The sequence below is a fragment of the Danio rerio genome, chromosome 12, assembly GCF_049306965.1.
Source record: "Danio rerio strain Tuebingen ecotype United States chromosome 12, GRCz12tu, whole genome shotgun sequence".
Taxonomy (NCBI): domain Eukaryota; kingdom Metazoa; phylum Chordata; class Actinopteri; order Cypriniformes; family Danionidae; genus Danio; species Danio rerio.
The window spans coordinates 5,937,501-5,961,832 of record NC_133187.1 but is presented as its reverse complement, the minus strand read 5'-3'; the positions used below and the strand labels follow the sequence as shown (position 1 = coordinate 5,961,832).

Here is a 24,332-nt window from a genome sequence, read left to right as displayed (position 1 = left end):
TAGCACCGTTTTCCTGTGAAACACGACATTTCAATCCTCTGTATGACAATTAGACTCGATTTGACTAATACGACTGAGCTAAAGTTGGTTTTGTATTTGCACATTCATTTAGTGACAACACTCCCTAAATTGTTTAGCATGGTACTTTGAATATTCGGTCGGAAATCAAATGTAAGTATAGCTACAAAACAGCATCAGCACTATTTGATTGACTTTGAACAATTAAGTACTTTATTAGTCATAGACTGCTAATGTGATTACACTCTTTAGAATTTGTAATTGATACTTTGTAATATTATATTATATTATATTATATTATATTATATTATATTATATTATATTATATTATATTATATTATATTATATTAATTATATTATATTATATTATATTATATTATATTATATTATATTATATTATATTATATTATATTATATTATATTATATTATATTATATTATATTATATTATCAAGGAGAAAGTCTGAATGTGTGAATCTAAAGTCAACTTTACCTCAGTATTAATACCTTTTGTAGGTATTCGTTTCTCCAGGCCACAAGATGGCGCGTGAAGGCGGTGTGTGCGGGGTTCATCTAGTTTTCTCCATTAGTTTACTTCCTGTCCATGTGGTGCGTGTTTGAAGAGTGGATTCATGCACTCTTCAGTTTTAGGATTAAACTGAATCACACGTTTGAATTATTGTCGACCTTAAGTCAAATCATCGCTCAAAATGGGCCCGGTAAGTCATTTTTTGATTGTCACAAAAAAAAAAAAAACGCGTGTGTGTATTTATTAAAACTTCAGCTGCTGTTGGTCATGTTTCTCAGTGAACTGCTGCTTCATTATCCTAAATTGTGTTTTTAAGAGGAATATTCGAGACCGAATAGTCTTTATTTCAATATATTGTATTAGTCAAAACGTTGCCGAGTCACATGTAATGAAATAATAACGTAAAACCTTCCGTGTCATATTGTTTAACAGTTACTGGTGTAATCCATACAGCATCAAACCACAGTATTGTCATTTATTTCATGTCGAAAAACATTTTTTATGGTTATTTTAATCAACAAAAGTGGTGTAATAATATATATATATATATATATATATATATATATATATATATATATATACACACACACACATACATATATACATGTATATATATATATATCTATGGGCCATTTACTGTAACAGAGGTTGGTTTTATATTTGCACATTCGTTTATTCAGTCTCTATGTTGTTTACCATTTTACTTTGAATATTCGATCAGAATTAGCATGCAAGTATGACTATAAAAAATTAACACTGTTTAATTGACTGTAAACAATGCTGTACTTTGATAATCATTGGCTGTTAATATTATTTCCCTATTTATAATTTGCAAAGAATACTTTTTCTGAAACTATATTATTAAGGAGAATGTCTGAATATCCGAATATACAACCAACTTTACCTCTGTGTTTACTAGAGTTGGTTTTATATTCGAACGGGATACATCTTAATGTACAAACTAATTAAAGCTGTTTCATTCTTTTATTGCTCTGTTGCTCGAATAAAAACACTTTCATCATTGTCCTGATTCATATATGAAGAAGTTACGGCTTATTTATATTTGTTGTGAGCAATTCCATGCAAATGTCAACCTTGCCATGAAAAAAAAGAAGTTTTTTTGTGTAGGCTTTAGTTTAACAGTACTTAAAAAATACTCTAAATGTCTCTGTCAAGGTTTTAAAACCAATGTAAACCAATAACCCAAGTCACACAAGTCCAATTTCACATCTGCCACATCAATAACAAAGCTTTTTGTCAAAATCAATAGTTTTTGTTCTATAGTGAGCCGAATATCATTCTTTTGATTAGCATTATTTCTTATAGATTGTGCAGTTTAATTCACTGAATTTTTACAAAGTTTGTTATATACAGTGCTCAGCATAATAGGAGTACACCCCATTTTAAAAAATTATTTTTTTTCTTCTTTTCTCAGTGAATTTAGGCGATGTATTTTGGTGCATTTAAACAAAACATATTTATTAAACATATGTATTAAAATAATGTTTTAGTGACCAAACATTTTCATTAGAAAATGAAAGTTAATGCAATTAAATTCAAGCTAAATATTGCAAAATTAAATTACAACCTACAAAATTTCAACTTAATTTTTCCTTTTTTTTTTTTTTTTTTTTGCTTCTCTTGACTTTTCCTCTTTTAAAAATTTAGATTTAATATTTTTCTATAACAAATTTGTGTGTACTAGTTTTTGGACCGTTATCGTAAGTTTTTTGTAAGGTTTTGTTAGATAAGCTCCAGATTTGGCTTCAGTACTGACTAATCTAATGTATATGCACACAAAATATTGTAGAGCTTCCTATTCAAATCCGATTTTTTGTTTTTGTTTTTTTGGTCACATCCATAATGTTGTTAATGTGTACATATTGTTATAATGTTAACAAATACTTTCTATGTGAATTAATGGTTTAAGATTTTACTGCAAATGCCACACTGGAATTGCTCATGTACATTAGCATCCATGATTCATCTGTGTGTTAATCTGTATTTTACTCAAGGCTTCTAAAAGAAACAAGAAAAAGAGGCCTAGCTTCAGAAAGTTACTGAAAACCAGTAACCTGAAGCTAGAAAACAAACTGAAGAATCGGCAGTTTAAGCAACAGAGTTCGGCTAAAAAACAACGCAAAGAGCAGAGGAAACTCCACAAGGCCATTTCTGATGTTTCCCATCAGACCCTCAAACCCCTGGAGCGCTACAAGAAGAGACCCGGTGAGCCAACATTGGTTTCTGGGTTGTTTTGCATGAGCTCAGTGCTGTTGGAGTTTTGTAATGTTGATGTTGGATTACAGAGGATGAAGAGGAGGAGGAAGAGTTCCTGGAGTCTCTGCCCACAGATATGATGGATGAAGATGATCTGGAACACATCAGAGCCATCGCACAGAAAGCCTCTTTTCTGACCCGCGACCTCTCTTCATGGTAAGCTCAGAGTTAAACACGTGCAGTACGCAAATCACTAGATATTTCTTTCTTAACAGACTCTTATGCCACGGTCACACTACAGATTGAGCATGCAAAATTCTGTTGGATGGCGCTGCGAAATAGGGCGAGATTAAACAAGATGACTAGACATTAAAAAGTGGTGATTAAAGAGTGGTGGGTCCATATTTACAATTTTTGTCCAGAGAGGTCATGTTTTGTTCTTCGATTGGTCTCACACAGTCACATGATGTTATTTTGCTGGTAAGACTTCACCAGGCTTGAACTTTCCAATGCAGCGAACTGCGAAACTTGTTGCTCGAGCTTGCGTTTTCGGTCTGATGCATTAGCATGCATATTTATGAATGGAAGTCTTGTGCAGTGTGGCCACGGCTTTAGGTTATTAAGAAGGTTTAGGTTATTAAATTTTTTCCCAGCTTTTATTTTATTCATTATATTATTATTATTATTATTATTATTATTACTTTTAAATATTTTTTTTTTATAAATTTGTTTTGATGGACAAAATTTTTCATCAAATGACTTTATATAATTATTTATTATTCTTATTTATGATAATTATTATCAATATTTAAATAATATTACAATTATCATATTAATCAAAAAGATTCCTTTTTTATTTGTCTTACATTTTTCGGGATTTATGATTCACTAAATATTTATTGACAAGCATTTTAATAAAATGCATATTTATTTTGCACAACTTTTTGTATTTACTACAGAGAACAATTCAGTAAAAATAATGTTTTATATATATATATATATATATATATATATATATATATATATAATTTGATGAGTGCATTTTAAATGACAATAATAATGCATTTCTGTCGCAACTTTTCAAAACCAAACTTTTACCTTGGCAGGTTTTAGTAAAGGCCTTTGTCTCTAATGTGCGTGCATTTCTTTGCCAAAGAATGGTGAAATGCTGTTGCTTCTGTTGATAAAGTTCACATTTATGTCTTGATGTTTCTCGTTTTGTGTAATTGCAGTGCTCCAGTACATGCCAAAAAGCATAAGTCTGAGCAGGCGCTGGAGAATTATGAGAAGATGCCCAGAAAGATGCAGCAGGAGGAAGAGAAAGAGCTTATTCACTTGCTGCCCATCAAAGACAAGAGTGGCCTGATCCCTCAGAGCATGGAGAAACCTGGTGCGTATGTGTCTGTGTGCGCGTCTGTGTGTCCACTGCAGTCATGCGACTCCTCAGAGGGTGCTTGATCATTAAATGTGTTGTTTCATTGTGTTCCTTAGTTTTACCACAGGCAGAAGAAGAAGAAGAGGAACCAAACCAGGAGGTTTACTTACAAAAAGGTTTGTGGAAATTTGTACACACATATTATAAAAATAAAGGTAATTTTAAGGGTCAGTTTAAGAAGTTGTGTTGTAGTTTTTTGATGCTCTAAATTTGTAAGTGTTTTAAGTTTAAATTGTAAGTTAATTTTATTTAAAAATGAAGTTTAGCTTTTAGAGCTGGGTAAAAATTCATAGTAATTAATTGCATTCACAAAAAAAGTTTCTTTTGACAATGTGTGTGTGTGTGTTTATTATGTGTGTGTGTGTATATATGCATGCATATATTTGAGAAAATGGATTTATATTAAGATATAAAATATATATGTATATAATACAAATTATATATACATTTAAATATCTTTGCAACAAAATTTTTTTTTACAGTTTTGTTTCCATCACATAAACAAAATAAATATTTAAAATACACACACATGTATATTATGTCAAATAACTTTTGTTTTGGATGCAATCAATCTTTGCCCAGCACTAATGTTTTTATGATTTGATATGATTGTGGTATGTAAAAAGTTCCTCCTTTCAATTTCTGCCCTAATTTTTTTTAGATTAGTAGAAATAAAAGTCCACTTTGCTATTTCTCAAGTATTATCCTCAATTATCTCAGTAAGGCTGCTGGATTTTTAAAAATACATTTTAAAGTAGGTTACAATATAAACTAGTAGCTTTACTTAGTAAAAATTTAGCACAAGAGTCTTCTTAAAAAAACTGTTTATGCATAATTTTTATTGTTTAGTACAGTGGTTCTCAAACTTTTTTCCTCAAGTACCACCTCAGAAAAAAATAGTCTCTCCAAGTACCACCAAAAATGAGCAGTATTGAAATACAATAGCGTAGTAGACCCAGTACAGCAGCTACACCTCTGCACACTTAAAGGGCCATGAAACCCCCTCGTTTCAGCAGGGTGTTTTCACACCTCTACTTTGGAAAAAGTCAGAAAAGTGGGCGTGTCCAGCTTTGTTTAGGGGGGAGTGTCGGAGGAAGAAAAGAGGCTTGGTGTGGGAGTGTCTATTTGGGCACGCGCGAGTTTCAGAGTCAAAACACACAACCACAGCGGACAATGTGACTGTGTTTACATGGACATCTGTAGTCGAATTATTTGCCAAATGGTGGACTTTAACTGCAGTTTATCTCTTTCATTCAGGGAATTCATTCATGTCACTCCCGACAAACGCGATATTTGATTCGAGGAACTGCTCTAAGCGTGTATTTTTCATGCAATGTTTGATACCGCACGGCGAATGAGAGAAAAAAAACTCAGCATTTCCCGGAAACTTAGATGCACACGGCAGGTAGCGTCAGAAAGCCGCGTGTGTTATTCCGGTCACAAAATCCAACACGAGGTTATAGTTTAATTGTAACTGTTAGTGCTAACTTGTTTACACTCGGTGCAATAGTTTGTTTGATACGAATAAAATACGAACTGAATAAACAAAGAGCACTGTTCGCTCACTTACCAAATCTGTAGAGACAGGAAAATCCACAGCAACTAGAGCCGCGTCTTTATTTAGAGGAGACTACAAGCGAATCCGGATCTCAGCGTTTGCAGATGAGAACAGCTCTCAGGTAAACAATGTTCCTCCTTAGACATGTAAGTTGTTGTCGAGCGTCGCTTACACTGTAATCCACACGTGACTTCAGCTGCGCTCTCACAGAGAGAAAATGAAAACAAAACTTAACTGCAGCAAACTATAAAAGCAACACTTCACGCTTGTTTTGCCAACACAACATGGCGTCTCTGCCGTCTACACGCTGACAGTAATGAATATTAATGAAGTTGCATAATAGAGCGCGCTGATTGGTTTGAACCAAGCCTTACTCATGCATTAATGCATCACACTGTAAGACGTAATAAGACACACTCTGGCACAGACGTCCAGTCTGCACGCTGGAATACACGCTATTATGTCATGACCGTGACGCAGCTTCAAAAATTCGTTTCAAACCGGAAGTACGAATTTGCTTGAAATAACGCAAAAACAACCAATTTACACTTTTTAGTGAAATATAGGTGTCCTAATAGTGTTTTTAGCAGTGTGGGACACATATACGACTGTCAACAGCTCAAAAAATGTGTTTTGGTGTTTCGTGACCCTTTAAAAAACGTGGCAGATTACCACAGAAATATAGGCTATATGGCATATTAAATAGATCATTTTTGAAAATTTTTTAATGTGTGTAGCATGTACATGACATATTTCATTCCTCCGAGTATCACTAGAAGGAAGCCTGTGTACCACTAATGGTACACGTACCACAGTTTGAGAACCACTGGTTAAGTAGAATGAATCTTTTTGTTTTTGTACTCATTTAATGCACATTTAGCTTTGATGAAAAGAAACTTTCGTTTTATTTGTGCTGATTGTTGAAATCTGTTCAGAGGAGGAACCAGAGAGCGCTCCATTGCTAACACCTCAGGAGCAGTTTGAGCAGCGCGCACAGAAACTGATGGAGAAGAAACTGCGCATCGCCGCTCTGTCCTCTGCAATACTGGCAGATCCACATGTTAATGTAAGGCACACTGGCATCTCTCTGTGTGTGGGTGATCTGTACTGCTGTTAAACACGTGTGCTGATGTTTCTTGTGCGTTTCAGATCAAGAAGCTGAAGGAGCTGAGGGCCATGCTGATGGAGACAGACCCCTGCGTTGCCGTCACCGTCAGAAAGTTAGTCATGGTCTCCCTCATGGAGGTCTTTAAGGACATTGTGCCGGCATATCGAATCCGACCTCTGACGGAAGAAGAGAAGGCCGCAAAGGTGCAGTGACTTGATTATTCTTTTCATTTTGAGTAAAAGATGTTTCCAGTGTGCTTTAAAAAAGACAACAAAAAATGCTTGCTTGAAAGAAATGAAACAATAAATTGCATTGATGTAAAAAGTTTACAGATACAGTGGTCTCGTTAATCTCGTTATTCAGTTTTTTAATTAATTAAAGCAATATTATTGACTAATATGAAAATGTTCATCTGATTTATGCACAATTCAGTTTTTACAGTAATATTTTCTGTCTTTTAGTAAAGATATTATATGAGAGACTTGCTTTGTTTACCAAATAAAGTGCATCTAATTGGATTTGCAATTTAAACATTAAATAAAAGTTTAAAAGGTATTACTTTTTACTTAACATATTAAGGTTTAGTTATGATACTCCCAAAATAATTCCGCAGATTTTTACCAACATTCTCCGCAGAAATAGCAAAATCTTCTGCAGATTCCGTCAGGCCCTGGTAATAAGTAAATAAGTAGAAGTCAGCTTTATTTTTTGCAATTATTGTATATGTTTTAAAGCTGTAAAACCCCTCACTACACTATTTTCTCAGACAGCCATTAACATTTTCACACTTTTCTCTCTTGTTTAATCACTTTCACAGTTCCTTCGTAGGAAAATAAGTCCAGTATTATAGAATGAAACCAAAGATCAAAACCTGCTGTCAGGAGCAAACATTTGTTTGAGAAGATTTAATTATTTTAATTATTGATAGATTTAATTTATTCCGAATGGCGCGTTAGAGCCCCGTAACGAGAGCTGCCTTCCTTTAGCACAGGCATGTCCAAACTCGGTCCTGGAGGGCCGGTGTCCTGCAAAGTTTAGTTCCAACCCCAATCAGACACACCTGGGCTAGCTAACCAAGCTCTTACTAGGCTTTCTAGAAACATCCTTGCAGGTGTGTTGAGGCAAGTTGGAGCTAAAATCTGCAGGACACCGGACCGATTTTGGACACCCCTGCTTTAGCATATCCAGAGGTCGATGTTCAGTATTGTGCTATGGTTAGCATCTTCCACTGCTTTTGGGTGCTACCTGCAGAACGTTTGGCTGATATTATGGGGCCAATTTAGTTCTGCGGCCAATTTAGTTCACCCAATTCAACTATAGCACATGTGTTTGGACTGTGCGGGAAAACAGAGCACTCGGAGGAAACCCACAGAAACACGTGGAGAACATGCAAACTCCACACAGAAATGCCAACTTAACCAGCCAGGATTTGAACCAGCGACTTTCTTGCTGTGAGGCCACAGTGCTAACCACTAAGCCATCGTGTCGCCTCTGTTACAGTTTTCAACATTATTATTTCCAACATTGTTACAGACTCAAAAATGCAGATCCTGCCATGTGACTATTGCAAATGTGCACATTGTGATATCGTTGCTGAAACCATATCTCGTGCAGCCCCAAAACAAATCTAAACTAATTTAAAAGTCTATTGAAACTGCGTTTATGAATTATGTGACTTATATTCTGTAAAAATGTTCATTGAGAATTCAAAATATGTTCATTAGGACTTAATTGGGGCCGCTCTTTAGACAGGTGGACTCCAGGAAAAAAAAAAAAGACTATAATGTGTGTGAAATAAATTGCTTCATGCATCTGCCTTTCTGCTTCAGGTGAAGAAAGAGACGCTGCAGCTCAGAGAGTTTGAGGAGGGTCTGGTCAGCCAGTATAAGTTTTACCTGGAGGAGCTGGAACAGACAGTCAAAGGTAGATCTCTGTTCTCTGCTCTACCTGTTCATCCATTGTTTGTTTGTCTGACTGATCTGCTGTCGTTTCAGACTGGAAGCAGAAGAAGGAGAAGAGAAGTCAGGCCGTGTCTCTGCAGTCCTACAAGGGTCTTGCTGAAGTGGCCGTGCGCTGCATCTGTGAGCTGCTGGTTGCTCTGCCACACTTCAACTTCCACAACAACATTATAGTCATGCTGGTGCCTTTGATGAATGACTCCGACAAGAAGGTCAGTCTGCTAACTGTCAGCCATACACAGATCAAGACTACAATATTAGCCCTCCTGCCATGATGATAAAAAATTATTTAGCAAGATACTCCACATGTCATTTTCTGGAATAGTATATTTAATTGTATATTTAAAAGGTCTATTCCAGATATTGAAGGTCCAGGAATTTTATATTTGTTTAGATTGTAATGACTGGTTTTTCATTAATAAAAATGTATCTCTGATTTTTTCCCCCCATGTTTCCTATCAAGCTGTTCACATATTTGCTTGTTGTTATCGCTAGACTATTTTTTTTTTACTAAAATTTTAATTTATTGATTTTTTTTCCCACTTGGAAATTGAAATGCGGTCATGAAAAATACTGACTGTTAAATACTGTATGGTGTTGTTGTTTTTTTTGTCTTTTTTTTTTGTCTGTTCTTCTTAGATTTTGCGTAAAATATACACAATTACATATCTCAGTTAATTAAAAAAAAATTTGACCTCAAGAATCATAGGTTTCTCTTGTAACAACATGAGGTATCACACACCAGTTAAGCACTTTCTATAAGCAAAAACAATGCAGATGGTGTTGCAGCCATTTTAGCTGTCCTGGCTGACCAAAAATTGCAGGAAATCTGTGTCAGTAAAAAAAGTGCAAGCTCCTATAAACTTTGCACCAATATTTTTGTTTAATTTAGCATTGACAGAATCGGATTATTCTGGAGGAACTGCTGAACAGTCCAGCTGCCTGTCGCTCTTTATTATAGATCATGGAAATTCAGCTGATTAGTCAGTGGAAAGTGAGGGAATTTGATATGTGGCTTAGAGTGGGAACTCTGTAAAGCGCAATTTAAAGTCTTGGTTAGATTAACTAGTCAAGTAGGGTTGATAATTCAAGTAATTGGACAACTGGTCTGTTCTGTAGCCAGTTTAAAATCTTAAGTTGGCTAATATTATAAAAACTAATATAAAAATAATAAAAAACAATATTTAAAAAATTATTGTAAAAAATGTAAAGACTGCTTTAAAAGCTAAAACAGTTCCTCCAGGATTTTGCAGGACTTTATTTTGATTTATGTGGCCAAAAATGACAGATTTTAAAATGAATAAAATTTTTTTTTTTTTTTAAGACATTGGGTTCTGTAACATAAAATAGCACTTAATTTCAACATATGTAACCAAATAACAATTAAACTCATTAACATATTAATAATAAAACAACTGAAAAAAAGCTAAAAAAAGAAAAAAAAAAAGAAAAAGATAAGCAGAAGAAAATTAGATAAAAAATAATAAAGTAAATTTAAAGTGCCCACAAGTTTCTTTTACACGAATCTGCTCATGCGCTGCGTGCACACACACACATACACGCTGCATTCTGCTCTGCTAGCACATGCGCTGTGAAAGAGGCCTGACACCATGCCGGTGTTACGTGGTGAGAGCCTGCAAAAAAAAAGTCTTTATTCAAGTAATTTCACTCACCTCAAATTTTTTTCTGCGTCTTTCAGAGTACTATTTGTTGGTAAATGTGCACGTCCGTGTGCGTGTCAGTGTGCGTGCGTGCCTGTGTGTGTGTAAAATGCTGTCTTCTTCTGGTGAAATTTGTTCTGGTATTCTGGGTAAATACATTCAGTAATGATGTCATAGAAAGCATCTAGACCCAGTTTTGCAGAAAATCTGTGGCATTTCATAAAAAAATGTGAGATCTGCAAAATTTTGTGTAGTTTGCTTGTTTTTGTGATAAATTCAGCAATCTCAAAATCCTGGAAGGACTGTAAACGAAATGAGACCTTCTCCAAAACAAAAAAATATAATAGGAAATACTGTAAAAATTTTCTTGCTCTGTTAAACAGCACTTGGGAAATATTTGAAGGATTGGACAGGAGGGCTAATCATTTTGTCTTCAATTGTGCTTGAAACAATTCGTTTTAAGGAATACCTGTGGAAGTACCATTTGTGCTGGTGTTGTTTGTGTCTGTTCAGGTGTCTGAGATGTGTTGTGAAGCTGTAAAGAAGCTGCTGAAACAGGATAAAGTGGGCCAGGCCTCGTTAGCCATGGTCAAGGTGATCTCAGGAATGGTCAAGAGCAGGAACTATAGGATCAAACCAGTGGTATGTTCACTCATACTGTGCTCTTCATGTTGTCTCCAATAAGCGCCCAACACATCATACTTCGTGCCAATGACGAAAAGACTAAATGCATTTGCCATAAGTATTTCTATACAAGTATTTCGGGCAAGAAAATTAACACCGTTTCATTGTCCATCAGCATTATGATCAGAACATTTGTTCTAACATTGTAAATATTAAAGGGGCAGTTCACTCAATAATGAAAATTTCCTCATGTACTTTCTCCAAGTGGTTCAAAACCTCATGATCTTCTGATTTTCTTCCCTCCGGCGAACATGAAGCAAGATATTCTGAAGAATGAAAGGCCGTTGACTTCCATAGTGTTTTAGTTTCTATTATGCTTATCAATTGTCTTTTATTCCCCAACATCTTCAGTATATCCTCTTTTGATTTCAACAGAAGAAAGAAACTAATTTTCATTTTTGGGTGAACTATTCATTCAATAGTTGTTTGATTTCTTATATGGCAACTAAAATCTTTTAACTACTCCAGACCTTCTAGTCAGACTTTCTTTAATCAATATTGCCACCCAAGCTCAAGTCAAATCTTAAATGTTCAGCTGTGTTGAAACAACAATTGAATGAGTGTGTTGTTCATTGCTGTGTGAGCTTCCGTTTTGCAGTAATGTGATGTTTTGCGAATATCCAGGTGCTGAACTGTCTTCTGTGTCTGAGAATAAAAGAAGTGGACATGAAGAAAGACACTGAAGATACTGCACCCAAAAAAAAGTTCATGTCATTCAAGGAGAAGAGGAAAAATTTATCCAGGATGCAGCGGAAGGTCTGAAATCAAGCCAGTGTCACACAAATGTCATGATTTGAAGTTGTGTATATGGTATAAGACTGTATTGCTGATCTCCCCACACACACAAGCCTTCTGCTAATTGTGTGCTCTACACTTGTTTATTTACTCTTGAAAAGGACTCTGCGTATGTCTGTATTTCAGAACATATATTGCTTAACGTTTAACACATCATCACCGTGATTTAATCATTAATTTAGAGTTAATACTGAATCCTTTATATTTTTATTAAATATTATTATAAAATGCCCATTGAGCAAATAAAATAGGATTTTTGTAAATTCTTGATATGATGTAAATTCTTATTTACTTCATAGACTACTTTATATCTAATATATACTTTTTACACTTCATATAATATATGCTCTATACCAGGGGTCACCAATCTCGTTCCTGGAGGTCTGGTGCCCTGCAGGGTTTAGCTCCAACTTGCCTCAACACACCTGCCTGGATGTTTCGAGTATACCTAGTAAGAGCTTGGTTAGCTTGTTCAGGTGTGTTTGATTAGGGTTGGAGCTAAAATCTGCAGGACACCGGCCCTCCAGTAACAAGTTTGGTGATCCCTGATCTATACCTGCTTCATATACTTAAGTGCACAGGTGTCAAACTCAGATCCAAAAGGGCCGCAGCTCTGCACAGTTTAGTTCCAACCCTAATTAAACGCACCTGATCAAACTAATTGAGTCCTTCAGGCTTGTTTGAAACCTACAGGTAAGTGTGTTGGAGCAGGGTTGGAACTAAACTGTGCAGGGCTTCGGCCCTCCAGGAATTGAGTTTGACGCCCCTGCTCAAGTGCTTCTAAACATTTAAGAATTTCTTTCTTATGTTAAACACAAAACTATATATTCTGAGGAATGTTGGAAAAAAGCTGCCATTGACATCTATCCGCTTGTTAAGTCGCTATGTATCGCAGATGAATGAAATACTGTTATTGGGTCCAGGCCGCTACTCATTTGAATTGAGAAAATATTGTTTTATGGCCACTTTTAAGTCCTATCACATATTAAAGTGAATTGTTTATAAAGTCATAGTGTACACAACCGTCTCTGGACTTGCTGCATCACAAATACCACATTTTTAACAATTTATAAAAAAATGTATCACTATCTGGCCATCGTATATTAGATATGGATATATACATTATGATTGTGTTTTTTGAAAGTATTACATTGCTTTATAAAATTACCATTTGATGGGTCTCCCCATACAGTTTGATAGAGCACTTGGACATGGAAGCTGCTTCAAATGACAGCACACTTAACAAGCGGACAGTGGGAACAAAAATACTGTTAAAGTTAATGGCTGTTTCTGTGTTCAGCAGTAACTTCAAACTGGTTTAGATCAAGTGAAGGAAGAATAAATGACCGTATTTTCACTTTTGGTTGAACTATTCTTTTATTTGGAAGAGTGGACATTGTTGGACAGCAGTTTTTTCACTATAATTGTGGCCTTAGCTTGAGCTTTAGCTTGATTTCAACCTTATTCGTTTGGTTTTGGTATTTGAATGCATCTTCTTGTGAACAGTGGAAGAAAGCAGAGGAGAAGCTGCAGAAGGAACTGCTGGAAGCTGAAGCTACAGAGAGCAAGGAGAAGAAAATTAAACTGGTGAGTGATGCAAGATTAGATTGAGAGTTGAACTGTTTTCGCATTCATAATCTAAATGAAAAGCTCGATCTACCTGCATCCTAATAGGCTTCATCATGAAATACATTTTTTTCTGTCATTTGTTTTTGTTATTTTAATTATGGCATATTCTGCTGACTGTGCTTGTATTATCCCAAATGTTTGGAATAAGGATTATATTCAGAGAAATAAGCAGTTTAAAGTAATATGAAGTGTGTGCTGTGTGTTTAACACACACCCTCCATTTCCGGTTTGATTTTTAACAAGGACACAACAAAGATCAGTCCAGGATTTCTCTTCAGGCGAGTTTTTGAGAAGTTTGCGAAAAATATTGCAGCATTTCTTTTATTATTATAATGTCTATGATAATGATATATGAAATATGATTATTAAAGTATTGTCTCATGATGGAGATCACATGCTGGATGAGAAGCATGTATTAACCTACTTGAGCACATTGAATTCACAACTACTATAATGTTTCTGAATGTAAAACTATGCAGATGGTGCATAGTGTCCCGACTATCCAAAGTATGCTGGAAATCTTAGACAATTAAAAGGAAAACTCTGCAGTTTGCTTGATTTTGCAGTAAATAAATCCTGGAAGGTTTGAAAGATGCTTTAATATGTTGTGTGATTTATTCAACTGCACAGGGCAGCATTCTAACAGAAGCCTAGAATGGATTTAGTCTATTAAAACAGCACTGCTGCTTCTCCATGTGATCATAAGCTGAAGGAAAGCTTTACATAGGATGTATTGAAGAACACAACTCCCATGATTTCACACTCGGCCATAGCACCATCAAACTATGCGTTTGTTTGTTGGGAATATGCATCCTCTAGTGGCCAATATGACATACAGCCCCTATAATGCATGAACATGTTATAGTAGGATTTCATGTAGTTAATATTCACAGTGTTAATCATCCATCTTTGTTTGCAGCACACAGAGACGCTGAACGTCGTGTTCTTAATCTACTTCAGGATACTGAAGAAAGCTCAGAAGTCCGTCTTACTGTCCTCCGTTTTAGAAGGTCTTGCAAAGTAAGAAACGCCCCATGTATAACAACTTTATTAGTCTTATTGCATTGTCAACATGGGTTCATGTGAGTAATGTTGTTGAAACTGTTTCCTGAAGGTTTGCTCATCTGATAAACCTGGAGTTCTTTGATGATTTGTTAGCCGTGTTGTACAACCTCATCACATCAGGGGTAAGCATTTCAACACTGAGCTCCTGCTTTCTGTTAAAGGACACAATAGTCATGTTGTTTTTTGTAAACACACTTCTATTAATCTTACACGAACATCCAAAGTGCACTAAAACTTCCAGAACACATTACAAGTCAACTCGTACTAAAGGGCCAAGAAACCCCCCATTTCAGCAGGCTGTTTTCACACCTATAGTTTAGAAAAAGTCAGGAAAGTGGGTGTGTCTAGCTCTGTTTGGGTGGGAGTGTTGGGGGAGGGAAAATGGGCAGGGTTTGAATAAAAATGGGAGTTGCCATTTGGGCACGCACTGAGGACAGAGGAAAAACAAACACACACGCAGGGGAGAAAGACAGTGTGTTTAATGATGGTGAAATTCTGATACCGCACGTCGTATAAGAGAAAAAAAACCTCTGTATTTCTCGGTAACTCAGATGCACGCGGCAGGTCAAAAAGCTGTGTGTGTGTGTAGACAATCCTGTCACAAAATGTGGCAAAAATTAAACACGACGGTCGGCAATAGCTTGCTTGCAGTGTTCACGTGTTTACACACAGAGAGCAGCATTTACAGCGGATCTTTCAATATTGTGGTGATATTAACGTACTGTAAACTAAGTAACTTAGAAATCATTTGACTAAGGTCTGTCTTTAAACACTGTAAGAGTACTGCTGACCATACCAACTATAACTTTGCCATCTGAATGAACAAAGAAAGGGCGCTGATCGCACACACTTACCGAATCTGTAGAGACAGGACAATCAACACCAACTGGAGCTGCGTCTTTATTTAAAGGAGACGAGCAGCAAATCTGGATTTCACCATGGATGCGAAAAGCTCTCGAGTAAAAAATGTTCCAAACAAACGTATTTCTGCCGCGCGTCACGTGCACTGATCCACACCTGAGTCCATCAGCGCTCTCATAGAGAGAAAAAGAAAACAAAACCTTCACATTATGAAAGCAACACTGACGACCCGTATCTCCAAACAATTCTTATTCTTTTCCCACAACTTTTGGCAACACGACGTGTGTCGTCTCTCTGCCGTCTGAACACCGTTTCAGGTACAGTCGAAGACAGCTAGCATGCATATTAATGAAGTTGCAGCTCATACACTATAGAGTGCACTGATTAGTTTGAACCAAGTCTTACTCATGAATCAATGCAACACACTCAGAGACGTAATATGGGACACCTAGGTACAGACGTCCAATCTACACGCTGGAATACATGCTAAAATCTCATGGTCGTGACGAGCTTCATAATTTCGTTTCAAACCTTAAGTATAAATTTGCTTGAAATAACGCAAAAACAACCAATTTTCACTTTTTTAGTGAGATAAATGTGTCCTAATAGTGTTTTTAGCAGTGTGGGACACATATACCACTGTCAACAGCTCAAAACATGTGTTTTGGTGTTTCGGGACTCAGAATTCTCTCTTCAGTTGTCAGACACCCACATAAAAATATGCTATGGTTATTGATCTATACTATAGTGTTTTTTTGACACCTCCAATAGAGATAGAGCAATCAGCTAAATGTTGCTAGAATTAGTGTTTATGTATGGGCGATATATATTGTCATGAAAAATGAGTGTGGTCATCTCCATGTGTTGTGTGATGTTGATATATTGATTATTGTTAAAGGCCAGCCTGTATTCTGTTATTGTGCCGATTGTGTGAGGCTCAACTGTTGTTCTTCTCTCAGGATCTGACGTATCGCGAGAGTCTCCACTGCATTCTCACGTCCTTCCACATCCTTTCAGGACAAGGTCAGTGTGTCTCCACAGCTCTGCTCACACACACACACACACACACACACACACACACACACACACACACACACACACCTCACCTCACCTCACAGAGCTCACACGCATATCTGTGATTCCTCAATATTGCAGGTGACGTCCTCAACATTGACCCCCTGAAATTCTACAGCCACTTGTACAGAACGCTGCTGACGCTACACGCAGGTACAGACTCCAATCCATATCAGCCTCAACATCCTGTCATCTGAACACCCCGTCTGCTCATCACCAATTACATGCACAATTATCATGTTGCTTTTTTCATGCAGGACACATTATTAGATTATTATATAAGATAAAATGACCCAAGTTCTGTTTCCATCCACACATTTCATCTCTGCTATGAGGGTAGAAAAAACAACAACTTATCTCTAATAGACAACTGCCGTGTACTTATTCTGTGATAGAAACAAAAAGGGTTGCCAGATTGAAACTTCTTAGCTTTGAGATTATTTGCCATGACTTGATTTTATTTTTCTTTTGTGTGTACGCGTGTGCATGTTTAAAGCACACTCATGAACACATCAGCTGGATCTGTTTTTCCTGTGATATTGCACTGATTTGCTGTTGTGTCTGTTGTGCAGGAGGAGTGAATGAGGACACTGTGATCGTCCTGCAGTGTCTGGACGTGATGCTGTCCAAGCGCAGGAAGCAGGTGACGCTGCAGAGAGCGCAGGCCTTCCTCAAGAGGCTGAACACTGTGGCTCTACATCTGCTGCCAGACTCGTGTGTGGGCATTCTGGCTGCTAACAGGATGCTGATGCAGGTGAGATGAGACATTGCTCTGATGAAGATGATGATGATACTCATGTTAATCTGTGCTTGTGTTTTGTGTAGACCTTCCCCAAGTGTGACATCCTTCTGGATAATGAGACGCAGGGCAGTGGTGTGTATCTGCCAGAGCTGGACGTGCCTGAATACTGCAACCCGCAGAACACAGCACTCTGGGAGCTGCACTTACTCAAGGTACAGCATAGCAAACACACACACACACACACACACACACACACACACACAACTTTTTAAACTGAAAAGCAATCTCCATCCACATTATACAGCATAACACGCATGATACGTGACTATTCACACCCACTGGGCATGCAGATATTTTACCAGCATCCATACTTGTACTCTACTGGTGGTGTAATGGTCACATGAGGAGGGCTTGATGAATCAGGGACCAATAGAGAAGGTCCAGAAGAGGATTGTTGATAGCTAAACCTCTGTTTTTAACAGTCTGAACCACAACACCAGCATCTCCAGACTAAAACAGCGTCTTTTGCATTTTCAAAATATTAGCTTTTCGTTTGCATAGACATCATTAGGTGTCTAGTCAGTTACACTAGTTTGCACCAATTCTGGGTTTTAGGCACCATGACGGAAGCTCAGTTCAGCTGCTCTATAAGTGTGGTTTATTCATAAACTACCTTCGAGAGGATCACGTGCTCATGATCAACACGGCTGGCTCCTTGTGAACTCGAGACTTACCTGAGCTCGAATTCCCCTCTCGCCCTTCTAATGGGAGGGAGCCCTGGGCTCGAGGATATTATGAGCTCAGGGCTCTCTCCCAGGACAACATGCCAAGTACGCTTTATTGATTATCAGCTTAGTGTGAACTGTTGAAAGAAACATAACTGGCTAATCTATCTTCATTGTACAGACCCCACGCATAACTTCTTTTAAAACAGCTGTATGATATTGGAGAAATCTGACATTGTGATATTTTGTTTTGCTGCAGTATATTAAGTGATATGAATACAATTTCAGCAGATTTCACTAACTTAGATTGACGGGATGATCAAGTCTTTTTCACAGCTTTATGCTTTTCTGGAGAGTCTAACACTATTCCAGTACAGAAATGAAACAATCAGGTTTAAAATAACATGCTCAATATTGTATAAATAATAAAATGCATATAAAATATTTTAATTCTAATGAATATAATCTTGTGCTGTGACTATTGCAGATACAGACATATCACTGCTCAAATTATACATTGTTCAGCCTTAATGTGAACTCCTCCACAAGCACTGAGAGCTGGTGACTCTGGAAAATAAAACCTACTCAGCATTGCTCATTCAAGTGTGTGTGTTTTTGTATGTGTGTGTTCGTCTGTGTGTGTTTCAGAGCCATTATCATCCCGTGGTGAGGAAGTTTGCAGCTCATCTGATGAAGGGAGCTCCTAGTGAAGGATCTGGTGCTCTGGGTGTGGAGCTCAGCAGAAGGTAAACACACACACACACACACACACACACACACACACACACACACACACACACACATTTCCAGTGGTTTAAGTGCTGCTGGTTTAAGATGAAGCTAAAGGTTTGTTGTGTGTCTGCAGGTCTCCGTTACAGCTCTTTGAAGACTACAGTGTGAAAGACATGAGCTTTAACCCACCTGTTGCAGGACCACCTTCCAAGAAAAAGGTCTTCACCGAACTATCAAAGCTTCCTCTTATCTATTGTGTGCATTTTTAATAGTGTTTATTTTATATTGCAGGAGTATTTCACCATCGGTCATGCATTCTTACATAGTGAGCTGAGTCGTCAGATTGATGCCGCTCTTCAGGAGGAACCTGAACAGATGAGTCTAGACTTCACATCACCACACACACAGCAGGAACCATGAACAGATGATTACAGTATGGTGTAAAATAATAAATGATATCCGCTTTGATTTCTACTTGTTCTTTTATTGGCATCATTTAGCATGTGCACTCATGTAAAATGACTGAAAATGTTTCTTCAACACTATTTATTAATGAAAAAGGGGTGATTTCAAGTAAACAAACGACCCGAGTATTGACATCACAATATCAACAGTACATTCCTATAAGGGGTTACATTAGTAAAAAGTTAAGAACAGAGATTCTACATGAACTGAAAATAACAGCACTGTACATTAAAATACACGAGGCTGTAGTGTACCACACACAAAGTATACTTCAATGGTGCCTACCAGCGCCTTAAAAGCACTAAATATTCAGAGCTCCTCTTAAAACCAAATTACAAAAATACAAACATTATACAGGATGAACATTCATGCCCTTAAAAATAAATTAATGCAAGATTTCATTATCATATGTACACACTCTGGAAAAGTACAGCCAACCGGGGCTATAAGAGTCAATAAATTATTAAAGATTTCACATCAAGAAAGAAAATGGACCACTTAAAGTTTAAAAGAGACATTTTCAACAAAGTAAAGTAAAGCAGACCATTCAACTGCTGCACAGCAAATGGAGAAATCTCACAAACATAGATCAGGGGTGTCCAGACTCGGTTTTTAGGGCCGGTGTCCTGCATAGTTTAGCTCCAACTACCGTCAACACACTAGTACAGCTTGTTTAGGTGTGTTTAATTGGGGTTGGAACTAAAATATGCAGGACACCGGCCCTCCAGGACCGAGTTTGGACACCCCTAACATAGAAAAACAACTGACTAAACCAAACTGGCATTCAAAGGTCATATAGGATATAAACTTCCAAATTTCACTGACTTCAAAATATTCCCCAAAACAAGTCCTGCAACTGAAGAAGTCTAAAGAAGACAGGAAACACTTCACAGAAAAAAAGTCTAATAAATAAAAGCACTTCAGCCAAGAAGAGGAATTAAAAAAGTGCAGAGTGTAACATGAATGATGAAAGCGCTAGTGAAAACTGTTCAATACAGTAACATGTACACTGCCACACTACAGCGGCGCTTCTTCAAATGCTGATTTAGAGTAATACTGCAATACTGATGCCCGTTTGACCAGGATCACTCAGCATGCTGAGCTGGTGCTGATTTCAATGCAGTGAGTGTGCAATAAAGCCAGCTAATGCAATCAGCTGCTAAACCGTGCAGAAATAAGTCTGCTCAAACATCCTGTGCACAAATCAAATCAATAAAAAAAAAGAGACAAATGTGCCAGGGGCAATTTCATCCAAAAAAAAAAGGGGATGTAAATAAAGTAAAAATGTGTTGATTTCAAAATAACACCGATGTGCAAAACCACAGAAGAATCTGAGATGCATCTGAATGCATTCAATGATGGATCACTTACAGTACTGTTAACACCAGCAGAACAGAAGTGAAGCGTCTTCATCTGGAGCTCAGACCACTGCTGCTCTGCCTGCCTCATTTATGCAGCTTCCAGTTCCACAGCAGCGGGAGAGACCACCCGGACAAGGCCGAGACACCGTCACCACACTGGGAGCGTCTCGGAGAGCCCAAGCGGCCCTCAGCCATCCAGGCCTTCAGCCCCAGAGACAGAGACCCTGCAGAGGAAAACACAAGAGGACATTCAGTCTCCTGCTAAATACATGATTCTGGTGCTGAATGATCTGAGAACACACAATACTCTTGATTCATCTTGACCTCATACCTGCCTCATTCTGTCAAATTCACATTCACCTACAGGCCAGAAGACACAGATCAGTTATCTAGCTTGGACTATTTTCAGGTGCTGTGTAATATCAATGACTACGTTTACGTGGACATCGGCGGGTAGAGTATCCAAAATCCCAAATCTATACTATAATTTTTACTCACGTAAAAGTAACAATCATAAAAGTTACCCAAGTAAGAGTAAAAAAGTATCTGATGAAAAAATTACTCAAGTAAATAGTTACTAGTTAACACATATATATATATATGTATATATGGGCGAAGCAGTAGGTAGTGCTGTCACCTCACAGCAAAAAGGTCGCTGGTTCGAACCTCGGCTCAGTTAGCGTTTCTGTGTGGAGTTTGCATGTTCTCCCTGCATATAACATCTTTTCTCCTCTGGAAACAGTATGTTTTATATCAGCTGAAATAAACGCAGTTTATAAAACCATGTTAAGGTCAATATTATTTCCCCCCTTAAGCTATTTGTATATATGTTTGTCTTACGACTGTGTTTTTTTCAGGTAGGAGCTGGAATTCATGTATATGTTGTAATGTCAGTTCGATGTACAGCATGAACAGCATTATCAAACTGCTCTTATTGACATCTTGGAGTGAAAACAGACTGAACTTGAGGCCACGAGTTACCTGGTCCAATAAACTCACTGCACAGACAGCGTGACCGTCCTTCTCAGAGCGGCAGAAAGGCATGGCGTAACGGCAGCATAAACTCGCACGTCTTCCTCGAGTCATCATTCAAAGATTGGCGTGCACGCTCAAACCGAAAGCGGGAGACTCGTTTCTATAAATACGTCTCACGACACAACCTCTCCAATGCGGCACCTCGAGATATTTGCAAACAATTTAAATGAATCATATGATTATCATTTGACAGTAGCGGAGGAACGATGCCAAATGTAGTGAAATGAGTACTGATTTTTCTCTAATCATTTACTTGAGTAAGAGTAAGAGTAGACTTTTTTTAAATGTACTCAAAGTACACGTTACCCAATAATTTTACTCAAGTAAATGTAACAAAGTAAATTTAATTCCTTACTACCCATCTCTGGAGATCAGTAATGGAATGATTCATCTTAATCTGAGTAAGACAACAAAATGATTCTCTGGAGTTTCATGTAATTTCTGCTGTTTAATTTTTGATTTGTGGACTTTAACTGCAGTTTGGCACTTTCACTTTTATCCAGGAATATTTCTTCATGCCCCCGTGACAAACGAGATATTGGATTTGCGTAAGAACTGCTGGAAGAGTGTTGTTTTAATGGAACTTGATACTGAACATCATATGGGGGAAAAACATAGTCCTCCTGTCTATAGTCCTCCACTGGCTAGGTTGGTGCAGAGAATAGTGTTTAACAGCTGTGTGTGTATAGACTATCCTGTGACAAAATGCAGTGAAAATCCTACACGACTGTAATAGTTTGATCGCGGGGTTTACATGTCTGAGTTGCTCTTCAATAATACATCTAAAATCAGCATAATCCACATGTCCTAAATTGATTTCTGTTTAGTTGGATTATTACTTTAGTCAGATTAAGGTCTTTAAAAATTGCTGTTTATATGGTCGACTCTTAATCAGAGTATTGTCTTAATCATATAAAATCAGATTGTTGATGTCCATGTAAACATACTCAGTGTGTCTGCTGCAGCCATACTACGCCAGCAAAGTTCCTTGATTATTATTACGCCAGGATCAGAATATAGTTCCAAGCCAGATCAACCTAGAGAACAGCAACAGTTCTTTTCTTCCCTACTGTAGTCAACATTTAAAGTGGATCAAAACAGCTTTTCAAAATGGGCCCAAGACAAGAATGAATGTCTTTCAATAGTTTTAGGACAACTTTGTCCACTTCATTTGAAGATTCACTGCAATTCACACTAACGCCGTCTACTGTTTGGTTTCATTATTCTCTACAGAGTCGTCAAGCTTTAGTAACATGATCAAAACTCTTTTTGACATTGAGCAAGATGCTAACGGTCTACTCTGATTTAATGATTTATGCTAAGCTAGGGATGCTAATAAAACATATTAAAGCAGAAACGAGTGTGTGACGGTATTAGCATGAACAGAGTTAGTCTCACTAGTAAGCACTGCTCATTTCTCTGCACTTGAACATTCTTCCAAACATTCAGCATAATGTAAGTACATCATCAGCAACATATATTACACCGTTCTGGTGGGTGTTTGGATATTTTTATGAAAAAAAAAAAAAAACTTCAAACCATGTGAGGTCCCCATACAATCATCAACGTTAGTCCATGTACACACACAATTGACTTGGCATTAATAAATATGAGGATGCAGAAATGTCATGCCTCCAGTCCTCAAACTGTACAGGACTGTGTCTTCAGCACTCCTGAAGACATGCTGCACTCTCAGAAATAAAGCTATGTGAGCGGTCACTGGGGTGGCACCATTTCAAAAGGTACACATTTGTACCATTCACACGGGGCTTCAGCGTCAACGCTTGACTGAAGCCGTGTCTGAAGTTGGGGCTGAAACAATTGTCATAGAAGTGTCAGCCAATGAAATTCAGTCAGCAATAGGCCACTGTCTAGCTGGTGTATTTGCACACAGCAATCTGATTGGCTGACGCTTCCGTCGGCGCTTGAAAAGTTGAGCTACTCCCAACTTCAGCAGCAAGCAACGCCTCTGAAGCAGCGATGACGGATCCACAAAGCAGTTCGGCAACGCCTGGCGTCACCCATTCAAAGTGAATGTGAAGCGTTGACGCTGACGCCCTGTGTGAATGGGGCGTTAAAGGCTTCATATTGGTAGTATATATACATACCTAAAAATTAAGAGGAACACTTTTGTACTTTTTAAGTGCTAATATATACCCTTGAGGTATTCATATGGACCTTTTAGATACAAATGTGTAAGTTTGAAAAGATACCACACCAGTGACAGCTCTCATAGCTTTATTTCTGAGAGTGTGCCGTGTTAACTGTGAAATCAACAGCAGAACACTGTCAAATGAGAAGGTACACCCTGGAGCTTGATAATGGAGCCTTTTCACAAAACAATTATGAAGCGTTTAACATCTTCAGCATCTTAAATCCTTGAGAGTTTTTTTTATATTTAAACTCTTAAATTTATGTATTATATCATATTTATATCAAATTACAAAAAACTAATTAAACAGGAGTTTGTACTGCAGTGTCTATGTGAGGACAGTATATTTGATCTTATTCTCTCCTCTGGCTGCCGTCATCAGTCTCACACTATTGTTTTCTCTTTTACAATTTTTCTTTTATTATTTCAGCAAATAGGATTGTAAAATAATGATAAGTTGTACTCTGCTATTCACTGCGCTCTGCCTTTACCAACTATGACGACGTCCACTCCTGAGAAACATGAAAAG

The 24,332-nt window shown here is 37.4% G+C and overlaps 2 protein-coding genes across 51 annotated transcripts in view; one reads left to right on the top strand and one right to left on the bottom strand.

Annotated features, from left to right (window-relative positions):
- Positions 1-617: 617 nt before the first annotated feature.
- On the top strand, positions 618-19,264 carry noc3l (NOC3-like DNA replication regulator). Its single transcript, NM_001002863.1, has 21 exons — positions 618-736; positions 2,562-2,772; positions 2,853-2,979; positions 3,996-4,153; positions 4,255-4,314; positions 6,692-6,822; positions 6,906-7,067; positions 8,694-8,787; positions 8,859-9,034; positions 10,997-11,125; positions 11,792-11,923; positions 13,469-13,549; positions 14,511-14,611; positions 14,706-14,778; positions 16,477-16,540; positions 16,673-16,744; positions 17,164-17,345; positions 17,417-17,545; positions 18,707-18,804; positions 18,924-19,008; positions 19,082-19,264. The coding sequence occupies exons 1-21, from the start codon at positions 728-730 to the stop codon at positions 19,208-19,210; spliced, it is 2,403 nt and encodes an 800-aa protein (NP_001002863.1). The 5' UTR covers positions 618-727; the 3' UTR covers positions 19,211-19,264.
- The window catches only part of plce1 (phospholipase C, epsilon 1), a 159,939-nt gene continuing 154,860 nt past the window's right edge, over positions 19,254-24,332 (bottom strand). For 34 of the 50 annotated variants that reach the window (XM_021480151.2, XM_021480147.3, XM_068224640.1 and 31 more), the window contains one exon: positions 19,254-20,840. Coding sequence is in view for 19 of the 50 variants with exons in the window: in XM_021480147.3 (XP_021335822.1) it covers positions 20,701-20,840 (140 nt within the window). In the remaining 31 variants the exon portion in view is untranslated. The remainder of the gene's footprint in view (positions 20,841-24,332) is intronic. The other 16 variants (XR_012387656.1, XR_012387659.1, XR_012387671.1 and 13 more) reach the window with 3 other exon arrangements.

What these genes read in the sequence shown, in the direction of transcription:
- noc3l (NM_001002863.1), top strand. An exon ending in GCTGGAACAGACAGTCAAAG is followed by an intron (nt 8,788 to 8,858) that starts GTAGATCTCTGT and finishes CTGTCGTTTCAG; the next exon opens with ACTGGAAGCAGAAGAAGGAG. An exon ending in CCACATCCTTTCAGGACAAG is followed by an intron (nt 16,541 to 16,672) that starts GTCAGTGTGTCT and finishes TCAATATTGCAG; the next exon opens with GTGACGTCCTCAACATTGAC.